This window comes from Sorex fumeus, unplaced genomic scaffold (assembly GCF_029834395.1).
Source record: "Sorex fumeus unplaced genomic scaffold, SorFum_2.1 ptg000007l, whole genome shotgun sequence".
In the NCBI taxonomy this organism is placed as follows: Eukaryota; Metazoa; Chordata; class Mammalia; order Eulipotyphla; family Soricidae; genus Sorex; species Sorex fumeus.
Genome location: NW_026606064.1, coordinates 2963748 through 2977624, shown reverse-complemented (window position 1 = coordinate 2977624; position 13877 = coordinate 2963748). Strand labels below are relative to the sequence as shown.

At 47.6% G+C, this 13877-nt stretch overlaps 2 protein-coding genes across 2 annotated transcripts; one reads left to right on the top strand and one right to left on the bottom strand.

Annotated features, from left to right (window-relative positions):
- Positions 1–398: 398 nt before the first annotated feature.
- SELENOH (selenoprotein H) lies at positions 399–2079 on the top strand. Its single transcript, XM_056135936.1, has 4 exons — positions 399–568; positions 663–808; positions 911–1029; positions 1888–2079. The coding sequence occupies exons 1-3, from the start codon at positions 441–443 to the stop codon at positions 1009–1011; spliced, it is 375 nt and encodes a 124-aa protein (XP_055991911.1). The 5' UTR covers positions 399–440; the 3' UTR covers positions 1012–1029; positions 1888–2079.
- Positions 2080–2880: 801 nt separating this feature from the next.
- Positions 2881–12420, bottom strand: BTBD18 (BTB domain containing 18). The gene is made up of 2 exons (XM_056135950.1): positions 12239–12420; positions 2881–4934 (listed from the first exon to the last, which is right to left on the bottom strand). Exons 1-2 carry the CDS (start codon positions 12360–12362, stop codon positions 2881–2883), a joined length of 2178 nt encoding a protein of 725 aa, XP_055991925.1. The 5' UTR covers positions 12363–12420.
- Positions 12421–13877: the final 1457 nt, after the last annotated feature.

Sequence of the window (13877 nt, the reverse complement as noted above, 5' to 3'; positions counted from 1 at the left end):
TGCGCCTTTTTGTGTGTCCCAAATGAATTTGAAAAGCCTTGGCAATTTAACTGCAGGGGGTTGGCCCGCTCCCTCAAGGCCCTCCGGAGTAGCTGCACCGAAAACCCAGCCGCGAATCCCCGGCTGGAGGAGTTTGGGGCAGGGGGCGCGGACTTCGTTCCCTCCTGAGTCCCCACCGCCCTGAGTTAGGGGCGGGGAAGACTCGGGATTGGTCGGCGGGTTCCAAGCAGCAGGCGCGGGGAGGGGGTGAGACGCCGCGGTGTCCCGAGGCTGCTATTGGCTGGCCTGTCCCGCCGCCGGGCGTCCGCCCCTCGGCCCGGATGCCGGTGGGCGCGCCCGACGCCCCCTGCGCCGGCGCCGGAAGGTCCCGCCTCCCCAGACCACGTGTGCCCGCCGCGGGGAACCGAGTGTTACCCGCTCGCGGTCCGCGCCGGGGCGCCATGGCACCGCGCGGGAAGAAGCGCAAAGCCGAGGCGCCAGCGGCGCCGGTGGCAACGGCCGAGAAGCGGGAGAAAGTGGGCAGCGAGCTGCCCGAGGTGGAAGAGACGGTGGTCGTCATCGAGCACTGGTGAGGGGCGCGGAGGGACGCGGGAGGCGGAGACCGGGGGCCGGGGGTGCCGGGGGCTCAGGGCCGCCGTCCTCACCTGCGCGTTTCTCCTTAGCACCAGCTGACGCGTCTACGGGCGCAACGCCGCGGCCGTGAGCCAGGCGCTGCGCCAGGAGGCCCCCGAGCTGCCCGTGAAGGTGAACCCCACCAAGCCCCGGCGGGGCAGCTTCGAGGTGACGCTGCTGCGCCCGGACGGCAGCCGTGAGTTGCGGGGGGCTGGGCCGGGGGAGGCGGGGGCTGCGCCGCGCGCCGCCGCGTGTTGGCGCGCAATCACGGATGCGCTTCCGGGGGTTCCTTTCCCAGGCGCGGAGCTCTGGACTGGGATTAAGAAGGGTCCCCCGCGCAAACTCAAGTTCCCGGAGCCGCAGGAGCTGGTGGTGGAGCTGAAGAAGCACCTCCCGTAGGACCGTCCTCGCGCTGAGGTGGGGAGTAGTGGGGGGATCGGGGAGGGCGGGCGTGTGGTGTAGACAGCCGCCAAGCGCCCGGGTCGGCCGTGGGAGCCCGTTAGTTTCACACGCGCGCTTGGTTCCCAGAATCGCCGCAACGGGGGGTTACCCTTCTTCCCTTTGCACTGGTGAAAAATACTGAGATGGACACAGTTGTGTTTGCTAGCTAGCCGGCGCCATCTACGGACACCCTGTTGGCTTCATTATAGAGCTCATTGATGGTGACGTAAAGGATCTTGATTAAAATGCAGATTTTTTTTTAAAGATACGGTTATTTGGGGGGGAGACAATGCATTTTCCACATACCTGTCAGCTTGTATTCTGAATCTTTGTAAATTCTGATTGTAAATTCTACTCAGTGAAATAAATTATCCCTGTTTAGTGAGATTATCATTATTATGTTAAAGGTCACTAAAAGAACAACTGATAGGTCTTATAGTTCTGTAAGGGCCACTACTGGTAAAATACATGTGTGCTCATTTACCGTGTGGTATGCATCCTGTTAAGAGCCGGGTGTGCCGTGCAAGGGTTTGATGGTGTGCTGGCATGTTGGGTGCGGTAGCTGGGGATGGAGGAGAGGATGCAGCTCTTGCTCGCCCAGGTTTGTGGGGCTTAAGAGCATGGGAGGGGCACTTGCTTTGCACATGGCCAACCGGGCTTCTATCCCTAGCATCCCACCCTGCCACCATCGGGAGTGATCCCTAAGCTCAGAGCCAGGGTAAGCCCCTGACCCCAAATTTTAAGAAATCATAAGGGGAGGGGTGGTATGTTTTACTCAGGCTTTGGATTGCTCGACTGCCTTCTCTAATTGTTCCTCCCTCTTAATATTCACAGCTTTCTGTTCCTGGTGATGTTGGAGCATTGATGATGGAACATGACCAAACATTAGTCATGTTCCTGAAGCCAAGTTTTCTTTCTCTCCAGAAATGACAGTTCAGGAACCCCCCCGAGTAAGGCACTGAAAAAGTCTTGGATTTGGTTTGCTTAATAAAAATTCAAATAAAGCGCCTGAATAGTAAAATAAAACTTATTCTCATGTTTAGTTAGGGTCTGGTCTTAACTCCTAAATCTCTGGGGAAAATAATTTTAAAAAATTGTTTTTTCCAATTTACTGGGGGGCTGGAGCGATAGCACAGCGGCAGGGCATTTGCCTTGCACGTGGCCAGCTGGGCTGACCCAGGTTCGATTCCTCCATCCCTCTTGGAGAGCCCGGCAAGCTACCTGTGACATAATTTGATATGCCAAGCACAGTAACAAGTCTCACAATGGAGGCGTTACTGGGCCTGCTTGAGCAAATCAATGAACAACAGGAGGACAGTGATAGTGAATTTACTTGGAAGTGAATGGAGGTAGAGGTACATCTTCCTGATCCCTGGGGACATTTTGGCTAAACTGATAAGGGCAATGATACATTGGGTGCCAGACATTATGGAACTATTTCTACCTCAGTGCTGCTTCACATTCTAGAAATTTTTGCTACACAAAACCCTTGCTGCAGGAGGTAATTTACTTCAGCTTTCCTTGAATTGGTAGTAACTATGCTTCATGACCAGAGAATCCTGGTGTTGGCTGTTAACTACCCATTGTTGTTGGGGACCACACAGTTTATTGACTCGTCACTATAAAATAGGTTACAAAGAAGTAAAATGGTTTGAGTTCATAATTTTCTAAGCATGTTACATCTGCCTGCTCCCAAAGCTTGGGAGGGGAGGAGGGGACTTGCAGAAGAGCCAGGGGTATACCTGCCCCATGCTGAGGCTGCATATGCTAGCCTCTGCTGGGTACATTTCCTTCCCCAGAGCCCCTGCCCTCCCCTCCCTCCTGCCACTACGTTAGTATGTCAATTTCTGTTTCTGACTCTGAGGAAGGGTCAGGCCATACAGAAAGAATACTGATGGGCTCCAGCCTTCCCTCAGACGAACAGTCCATCACATCGATTTCCTCCTCTTCTGGGCTGGCAGGAGGTGGGACCAACAATTCGGAGTTACCAAATATCTCTCTTCCTGCCTCTGGTGCAGGGAATAATATCTCATTTATAGTTAGGGATGCTTCCAGCCCAGTCTCCACCCAGTTTGAACAGAGAGGGGAAGGGTCCTCATAGGACCTCGGAGGAGGGCCAAGGGAGTCAAGGTGAAGTTGCTCGTCTCTCTGACCATCTAGTGGCAGGGAGCTGGTAATTGCTAGGTCTGGAGACCAAGAGCCTCTTACTGAAAGCACCTCCCCTTCGCTTATCTCTGTGGTCATCACAAGGGGGCTAAGGGGCTCCATTGGCTCTTTGGTCTCAGTGGGCATGATAAGGGGGCTAAAGGGCTCGATTGAGTCTTTGTTCTCACCAACAGGTTCCTTTTCCAATCCTGTGAGCTCTCTGGGCCAGAGTTCCATGTCTGGCAAACACCATTCTTGCCCTTCAATCCAGTTTTTTCCTGTTTCTGTCAGGTCATAACTGGGGGTCCTGCAGCCTTCAGCCTCGGGACTTTCTAGAGATCTTATGGGTGGCTCAATACCGGAGCCACAGAGCATGAAGTCCAAGATCTCCTCCAGCTCACTGGTGGCAGCAGCACTAGTGATTCGGTACTCCTCGGCTTCACAGGGCTGCCCAAGCAGACTTGTGTCAAACGTGTAAGGGTCTCTGCAGTCAATAGCCAACCCAGTTTTCTTCCCCACCAGCTCGGGACTCGACCCAAACTCGGATTTCACCACTGGGTAGTCAGGGGAGCGGCTGGCAGAGAGTAGAATGTCTTGAAGCCTAGAGCACATGGGTGAGTCCTGACATGGGTCCAGTCTTGGGGATGACATTTCTCTCTCATTCACAGAGGACGGTTGGGTCCCTGAAAGCTCATCGGAGTCTCCAGGTTCTGGTACCTGAGGGCTGGGCTGTGAATTGTTGAGGGGAGGCTCCTGCACCACCTCCCAGCAGGTCCCGTTGACAATCTTGCGGAGTTTTACTCTCCCAACCTGCCCCTCCTCTGCAGGGTCAGAGTTAGGTGCTCGGGCCTCAGGGCTCCGCTTCTTAGTCCCACCTGTCTTTCCAAGACCTGATGTGCTCGGGGTACTGGGTAGAGGACTAGCTCGTCCTGTTTTCTCCTTGTCCTCTGGTACTTCCTTCTTTATGCTCTTCTGTCGCCAAAGTCGCCGGCCAGGGCTGGGTCCACTTACGATGCTGGAAGGATTGGCTGTACACACATCAGGAGATGGCATTGAACGACTTAGCCGGATTTTTCTGGGCAGGAGCCGTTCATCCACAGCAGGATACAAACTGGCTGGGGAAAGTGCTGCTGAACCCAGGGTAGGGGTAGTCTTGTTCTCTTTAGGTGCCGGACTGTGGCTTGATGGTGACAAGTTTTTTTCTTGTGTAGCTGGGCAGGTTCTGGCCTTCTTCTTGAGCACATGAGTTCTTGACAAATTCTCGGCACTTTGTCGATTGTTCTTCTCCTGGGGCCCTTCCTCCTTTCCCGAGGATTTTAATCTCACTGTCCCAAGAGGGCAGGGACTCTGGGTATCAGGCAGTGGAGTTCGAGGGCGGTGGCTGGATGCTACTACCCTGGCAGAGATTGGTGCAGTACTGGGCGGTTGTAAGCACTCACGATTTAGTCTTCGGCCCTGAGGAGCCTTGACTAGCTTCCCACCCTCTAGCTGAAGGGATTCTAGCTCAGATACACGGAGTTGACGGGCAGCAGAAAGCACCTCCTGGGCTTCTTCCTGAGATACTTCCATCTCTGAGGTATAGAGAAAGTCCACCAGCTTCCTAAGAGTCCTAATCTTCAGGCCTCCCAGCTCCAGCACCACCTTCCGACCCTGAACGGGTCTCTCCCGCTCCAGTCGCTCTGTAAAGAAGGGGCTACAGGCAGACAGGATGCAACAATGGGCTGGGACTGTCCCACCTAGAGAGAAATCCAAACACTATCATCTCATGCAGACTGACAACGGCTAGACATTACTACCCAAATTAGCTGCTACTTCTCCAACTTCCTTCCATGTACATTCAAGTAATAGGAGAAATCCTTTTCTATTCCTTTTCTAGAATTTACTGTTTTGGTAATTTGATATTAAAATTAAAACTGGGGGCCTCAATCCCCAATCACATATGGTTCCCCAGCCCAGCCAGGAGTGATCTCTGAGCACAGCTGGTGTGGCCCCCAAACAAAATAACAAAAATAAAACCAGGAGCATGAGACATAGGGCAGGTGTTGAGATGCTTTCCTTGCACACTACTGACCCTGGTTTGATCCCTGGCACTGCATATAATCCTGTGTGTGTTCACCCAGGAGCGACCCCTGAGCACAGGGCCAGAAGTAGCTGTAAGCAATACTGGTCAGGCTGAACTTTGATTCCCTCCCCATTCAAATTAAAACTGAGTTAACTCAATTTTTATCCTTTAATATTTTATTTATTTATTTATTTGTGGGGGGGGGGGTTGTGCCATACCCAATGATACTCAGGGTTTACTCCTGGCTCTGCACTCAGGGATCACTCCTGGTGGGACTTGGGAGACCTTATAGGATGCCAGGATAGTATCAGTGGATGGATAGGGTCTTACCCACTATATTTTCTCCAGCCCTTTCAGTAGTTTAGAAAGTCTTCCCCCACCCCACCCAAGTCTATGTTAGTTGTCCCCGGGAAGGAAAAGGACCTTGTAGCAATCATTATCACTTAGCTGTCTCTAGTGTAGTATCTCCTTTACTATAAACTTTTGTTTTTGGGCAACGCCCTGAAGTGTGATGCTCTGGATCACTCCCATCTGTGCTCAGGGGGACCGTGCAGTACCAGGGATCAAACTGGGTTTCCTGCATATTTGGCATGTATTTAGCCTATTTAATTAGTATTCCTGGCCTATAAGCTCTTGAGGATAGAGACTGTATGTCTTGCTCTTTTACATATAACTGCTGCTTGGCACAAAGTAGAGGATCAAATAGTTGCTGAATAAATATTCAATAAATATTGCTGGTAAGTTAAAAAAACTTGAATAAAATTTTTAGAGTTAAAGTTACATGAAGTGGGGGCTGGAGTGACAGCACAGTGGGTAGGGCATTTGCCTTGCACGCAGCCGACCCGGGTTCGATTCCCAACATCCCATATGGTTCCCTGTGTACCGCCAGGGATGATTCCTGAGTGCAGAACCAGGAGTAACCTGTGCATCGCCGGGTGTGACCCAAAAAGCAAAAAAAAAAAAAAAAACCCCAAAAAACCACAGTTACATGGAGCAATAGTACAGAGGTTTAAGTGCTTGCCATGCATGCAGTTAACTCTGGTTCTATCCCTGGCATATGATCCCCCAAATACCATAGGAGTTATCCCTTCCACCTCTGAGGAAGCCCTTGAGCATCTCCTGGTATAACCTAAAAATCAGGACAAATTACCCTCCCTCCTTCCCATCCTTAAACCTGTACCCCCAAAAGAAGTATCGTGTTTTAACAGAAAGAGAATGAGCAATGGATATGGATAATTAAGATTCATCTCTCATGAGCTCTTGAAACTGCTACCTGTCCTGAGTTTCTTCCTGTAAGGGCACTTTTCAGGCAATCTCTCCAAAAAGCTTCAATTACTGAAGCCTTGCTGAGCCTATCTCTAGGCAGAATCTTTTTTGTTTGTTTTGGGGCCATATCCTTTGATGCTCAGGGGTTACTCCTGGCTATGCAATTGGAAATCATTCCAGGACGTGGGTGCTTGGGGGACGACACGGGATGCCAGAGATGTAGCCTGGGCTGGCTGCATGCATGCAAGAACCCTACCTGCTGTACTATCACTCTGGCCACTCTAGACATAATCTTTTCTGAGATATTCATATGCCACAGGTTGCAGGCCTACATGCATGTCCAAGCACCCTTCAATGCAAAAGAATTTGTCATTCCCCATTTCTCAGACCTCTACTATCTCTTGCATAGGTCTCATTCACATAGTGCTTAAAGCTGATAACTACAGATCATCTGTGATTCTTTCTGTTACCCACTAAAAGATTACTTTTTGGGACCAGGAATAGTACAGCAGGTAGTACGCTTACCTTTCCTGTGACTGACCTGGGTTTGATCCTTTGCAACCTGTAAAGTCCCCTGAGCTTATTAGGAGTGATCCCTAAGAGCAGAGCTAAAAGAAAGGCCTGAGCACCACAGACTGTGGCCCAAAATCTCATCCCTCAGAAAAGTTAAAACTGATACCTTGAGTCATTATTTACAAGCATTGTCCTAAGAATCATACAAGCATTGATTCATTCTTCACTGTAAGCCTGTGACTTATTGTTATTGCTGATAAGTAAGTTTTGTCGTAGTTTAGTAATATACCCACAATTCTATAGTAAGTAAGTACCACAGACAAGGTCACTATACACTACAGAGATTTTATTCTTTTTTGGGGGGGTCACACCCAGCGATATACAGAGGTTACTCCTGGCTCATGCACTCAGGAATTATTCCTGGCGGTGCTCAGGGGACCATATCCAAATGGAATGCTGGGAATCGAACCCGGGTCGGCTGTGTGCAAGGCAAACACCCTACCTGTTGTGCTCCTACTCCAGCCCCAGAGATTTTATTCTTTAAAAAACAAAAATGTTTCCCCCTTTGGCTTTTTGGCAACACCCAGCATTACTCAAGGGTTACTCCTGGCACTCCACACAGGAATTACTCCTGGTAGTACACAGGAACCATACAGTATGCAGGGGATTAAATATGGGTTGGCCAATGCAGGGCAAGTCCCCTATCCCACTATACTATCGATCCGGTCCTGAGTTTTGCTCTTAACAGCAGCCAAGTTTTATAAATTTTCTCTATCACTGTATCACTGTCATCCCGTTGTTCATCAATTTACTCAAGCGGGCGCCACACCTCCATTCGTTCCAGCCCTGAGATTTTAGCAGCCTCTCCTTACTTATCTTTCCCAACACTGCCGTATTGGAGGCTCTTTCAGGGTCAGGGGAATGAGACCCTTTATTGTTACTGTTTTGGGCACATCGAATACGTCACGGGTAGCTTGCCAGGCTTTAAATTTTCTCTAACAGTTCATAAATCATGTATTTCTATCAAGGAACGGTCATCATTTCCTTTCTTCTGGATTACAATCAGCCTCCTATCTGGACTCAAAATAGCCAGTGGGGTTCCTTCTCCATCCTGAGAATAGTCTGCACCTCAACCTAAGATGTGTGCCCTTGGCATCCCTCTTCCTGAAGATAGTGTCATCTCTTGAACATATAACCGTATCTCTTTTTTTCTCTTCCTCACATCTTTCTCTAAGAAAATTTTTTACTTTTATTATTATTATTACTATTATTATTATTATTAGCAGATTTTTGGGTCACACCTGGCAGTGCTCAGACGACCATATGGGATGCTGCATGAAAGGCAAACACCCTACCCACTGTACTATCATTCCAGCCCCTAAGACAATTACTTTAAAACAATTATACTTTACATACATAACACACACTTACATAGATCCTTTTGCTTAAGACACAGTACAGAGATCATAGTGCTTGCATTTCATGGGAACCACAGAGCTATTTTGCATTCAATTCTGAAACCACTTGGTCCCCCAAACACCACCAAGAGTAACCCTGACACTGAAAAGAGTGATCAACACCCTTTTCCCACCAAATCCAATCCAGTAAATCTCATGCGGCATGAGAAAAGTACCTTTCTTTTGGTTTTCTCTTTTTGGGCCACAGCTGGTGATGCTGTGGCTCTGTGCTCAGGAATTACTTCTGGGGGGTTTTGAGAAATCATAATGGGGTGCTAGGGATCAAATCACAAAGGACACATGCCAGGCAAAAAAGCCTTACTATCTCTCTTGCCTTACCTTCTTAAAACAAATTTCTCCAAATAAAACATCAAAAATCCTTTTTCATTTTTTTTTTTTTACTTTTGTGGGTCACACCCAGCAATGCACAGGGGTTACTCCTGGCTCATGCACTCAAGAATTACTCCTGGCGGTGCTTGGGGGAACCATATGGGATGCTGGGAATCGAACCTGGTCGGCCACGTGCAAGGCAAACGCCCTACCCACTGTGCTATCTTTCCAGCACCTCAAAAATCATTTTTTAGTGTTCTGAGGACAAAACCTATTCCTGTCCCTCCACTCTTTGTCACCTCTTCCCTTCAGTCCAGGATTGAACCCAAGGCCTCACACTGACTCTACCACTATAGCACATCCAGAGCATAAAGCTTCTTTTTAATAGTATTTTGGATCTTACACGTCTGCTATTAATTTCTCTAGTCATATCTCTGATCAACCTCTGGTTCCAGCCACAGCCATGCCGTGTAATCCCATCAATAGCCAAGACTCAGAGACTATAAAACCCAGCTCCCTGAAGAAAACAGCACAGAGTCTCCTGCCTCCGCGCCTGGCTGTCCTCACCGGGGCCCCTTGGAAGAGGGTGGGTTGAGTTTTCCTCTCTGCTGAGCAGAGCCCTGGCAGCTGAAGACCTCCGATTCCAGCCATAGCCATGCTTAAGACCACTCTCCACACATTTGGATGAGCCTCACGCATGAAGGAAACAGATGACCCAGGTGGGTGGGACCTGGGCTTAGATCGCCAAGCCTGTGTATTGGGACTGGGCCTCCTCCACCCAGATCCCCGATCTTCCAGTATGTAGGCGTTACACCCACCAACTGCCCCTGGCGCCATGTAATCCCATCAACAGCCAAGACCCAGAGACTATAAAATCCAGCTCCTGGACATCTTATTATCTAGTTCTTACTCTGGAGAACCTGGTAGGCTACCAAAAGCATCCTGCTCACATGGCAGAGTCTGGCAAACTCCCTGTGGCATATTCAATATGCCAAAAACCATGATGGGTCATGTCTAACAATGATGGGTCTCATTCTCCTGACCCTGAAAGAGTCTCGAATGTGGCACTTTCTAAAATCTCAGGGCTAGGACGAAGGAGACGTTACTGGTGCCTGCTCGAGGAAACTGATGAACAACATGATGACAGTGGTACAGTGGTATCTCTGATCAATACTCAATTGCAGTCTGCTAGCTAGCTCTAGGCTGGAGTGATAGCACAGTGGGTAGGGCATTCGCCTTACAAGCGGCCAACATGGCTGACCCGAGTTCGATTCCTCTGCCCCTCTCGGAGAGCCCGGCAAGCTACCGAGACTATTTGATATGCCAGACACAGTAACAACAAAGCCTCCAATGGAGACGTTACTGGGCCCGCTCAAGCAAATCGACAATCAACCTTTACCTTTTTAGCTAGCTCTAAGGAACCAGTTACAAATCCCTGTTCATGACTCCAATCTCTACATGCTGTTATCTCTGCCTGGGAAAATCTTTCCCCACTTCCTCTTACATCTCTTTGTCCTTTAGATCTCACCTAAGGGGTTATTAACTCCAAGAAAATCTTGACCTCCATCCTCTAACTTCCTCTTATCATAAAGGATGGTTCTCTTTGTGCTCCTCTACCAGTCTATACTTACCAAATGTGTTATTAATACACTGCACAATTACTTGAATGCAACAGTTGAGTGTACCCTCCTTACATGATTTCTTTACACGAAAGAGCTATGCCCATGTTAGTATCTTGTACTTACATACAACAGGTAATATGTACCATTTTTTTTTTAGCTAAATATGATTTAAAAGAATGAATTGGGGGCTGGAGCAATAGCACAGCAGGTAGGGCGTTTGCCTTGCACGCGGCCAACCTAGGTTCTATTCCCAGCGTCCCATATGGTCCCCTGAGCACTGCCAGGGGTAATTCCTGAGTGCAGAGCCAGGAGTAACCCCTATGTATTGCCGGGTGTGACCCCCCCCAAAACTAAAAGAGAATAAACAGAGAAGTCAAGCACTTAATGCTATAGGCCCTCAACTTGTTGATCTGCAGAAATGAAACCATCTATTACTGATTGCACAATACTGTTATAAGAATCAAATAAAACATTTTATGTACTCTGCAAACTGTCAAATGCCACACAACGATGATTGCCATAATATATATTTACAAATGAAGAAACTAAGCTTGAGAGAAAAATCATTTGCATATTTGTCACTTAGTCACTTAGTAACAAAGCCAAGATTATGGTTTTCATAAATGATGCCTTGGGTTTGATAACTGGCACCACCAAAATTAAATAAACTCAGGTTGTCCTGTCCCCTAGTCTTTGGTATTTTACAATATGCCATTGTGTTCTACCTCAGGCTGACTTAACATTTCACGTGTAAAGGTAAGGGATGGAAATAAGGTATACTTTTAGACCTAATAATAAGCAACAAAAGCCATCAATTTGAAGATAAGAACTGATATTATTCAACAGCTTGGCAAGGAAATGGGAAAATAGGTATCATCTATTACATATATTACTTATCTCAAGTGAATTTTTAAGTGCTTTAGGTACATTAACTCAATCTTCCATTAAGATATTACTATTCATTTTAAAAAAAATGTTTTGTGTGTTGTGAGGGACCAAATCTAGTTACCACTCACCTAGATTTGGCTGTACTATTTCTCTGGCTCCTTTATTCCCCCTTAAACTCTATGTCATACCTGGTAGTGCTTGGGGACCACTCTCTGCAATGCTTGTGGAACCATGTGGTGTCAGAACAAAACCAGAGTTGACTGCATGCAAAGTATGCACCTTAATCGTGTACTATCTCTCAGGACTCCTAGATTTTTTAGAGGGGGATTTGAAGCCACATCTGGTATTGCTCAGAGGTTATTCCTGCCTCCATAGCTCAAGGTTGCTCCTGGCAGTGCTTGGGGAACAAGGTAGTGCTGGGAACTGAATCTAGGCCTGCACGCAAAACATGCACTTAGCCTGTTGATATGTCTCTTTAGCTCCACAACCCCTCCCACCTCCAGTTCAGCTTTTTTTTGGTTTTTAAGTCATACCCAGCTGTGCTCAGGACTTACTCCTGGCACTGTTTAGGGATCATTCTGCATTGTTTGGGGTGGGGATGGGGGACCATATACAGTGCAGGGACTGAGCCTAGGTCAGCCGCATGCAAGGCAAGGTGCCTTACCTGCGCTGAACTGTCTTTCTGATCCCCATGATTTAACTTTTAAAGAGAAAAATAGCAGTCTACTTTTTACTCTTGAAACTCTTGAGTCAGTCCTAGAAGGAAACAGCTCTTTAACAAATCGTTTGCAGTGCTCAAAGGCAAGCATGTTTTTCTGGTATTATTCACAAACCCCAGTCCTAGATTCGGCTTTTAAAAATTCTATGGTGAGTTTCTCACCGATTCCCCATTAGGCTCTTACCTTCTGCCTGCAGAAGGACATCACAGAACACACCACTCTGTTGCTGATGGTGAAGGTGCAGAAAAGCTACTCGAAGGAAGCGAGGATTCCTGTACACGATTTTGGGGCTGGCAGAGGAGCACATGGTGGTCTCTTAACAAACTGAGGTTTTCACAGATCAGATTCCTGCGGTGAGATAATAAATTTCAGAACCATCGTTTATACCTTATGTTTCTTTGCTTTTGCTGTTTTGTCTTTGACATGGAGAATTTTTAAATTTATAGATGAGAGCATGAGTCGAGGAACTAATCAGCCCAGAAATTGTGCCAAGGGTATCTCAAGAAAGAATATGAGGGGCTGGAGCAATAGCACAGCGGGTAGGGTATTTGCCTTGCATGCGGTCAACCCGGGTTCGATTCCCGGCATCCCATATGGTCCCCTGAGTACCGCCAGGGGTAACTCCTGAGTGCAGAGCCAGGAGGGACCCCTGTGCATTGCCGGATGTGACCCAAAAAGAAAAAAAAAAAAAAGAATATGAAAGAACATGTGGGACCTTACAGATAAATCTAGACTCAAATTTCAATTTTGTTATTAGCCTAAGCTATACAACCTCAGGAAAATTACCAAACTTTTCTGAACCTCACCTTTCTCACCCATGAAATGGGAATGATAACAGTACTTACCTCACAGAGCTGTTTTAATTAGTCATTTTTCTTTTAGACTTTTTTTTTGGGGGGGGGGCTACAACCAGAGGAACTCAGGGCTTACTTTTGGTTTGAGCTCAGGGATCACTCCCAGGAAGGTTCAGGGGACCATATATGTTGCTGGGGATTGAACCCAGGTTGGCTGTGTGCAAGGAAAGTGCCCTATATGCAGTACTATCTCTTGGCCCCTTATATATTTTTTCCTTGGAGGGTAGGCAGCCTGCTGTACTCAGGGTTTCTACATGATCCTAAACTTAGGGATCACTCCTGGTGGGGCTTGAGGGATTGTATGAAATTCAGGGATGGAACTGGATTGACAGCAAGGTAAATGCCTTACCTGCTATTCATTAAACAAATATTTCTCTGGCCCTATTTATTACGATTTATTCGTTTGGGGACTACACCCGGCCCATCTTAGTGGTTCTTCCAAGGTGTAACCTCTGGTGGTACTCATATATGTGATGCCAGGGTTTCTTACCAGTGCTATAGCCACTACAGCCACAAACAAGGCAAATGCCTTACCTTCAGCCCAACAGGAATGTTTTAAGAATTAAGTGAGTTAATTCAGGGACCAGACCCATGGACAGCAGGTAAGGCATTTGTTTTCCATGCAGCTGACCTGGGTTTGATCTCTGGCACCCTATACAATCTCCAGAGTCCTGCCAGGAGTGATCTCTGAGCACTACTAGTGCTCCATTCAGGTAAGTTTGTTAACTATTCTTACCTTTACTTATGGTTAACTATTAATTATTCTTACCTTAATCATTGTTTAACTAGATTGTTAACTATTCTTACCTTAAGTAATTAATCCTACCTGAATTATTCAAGTAAGATTGGCACTCTGAGTGTCACAGACTCTCATACCCAAAGTGGTAGCTGTTATTATCCTTAAACCTTTTCCATTCACATTCCTGCTGAAATTCCACTCCTACAGGGACAACTTCCCCCTCTTCCCT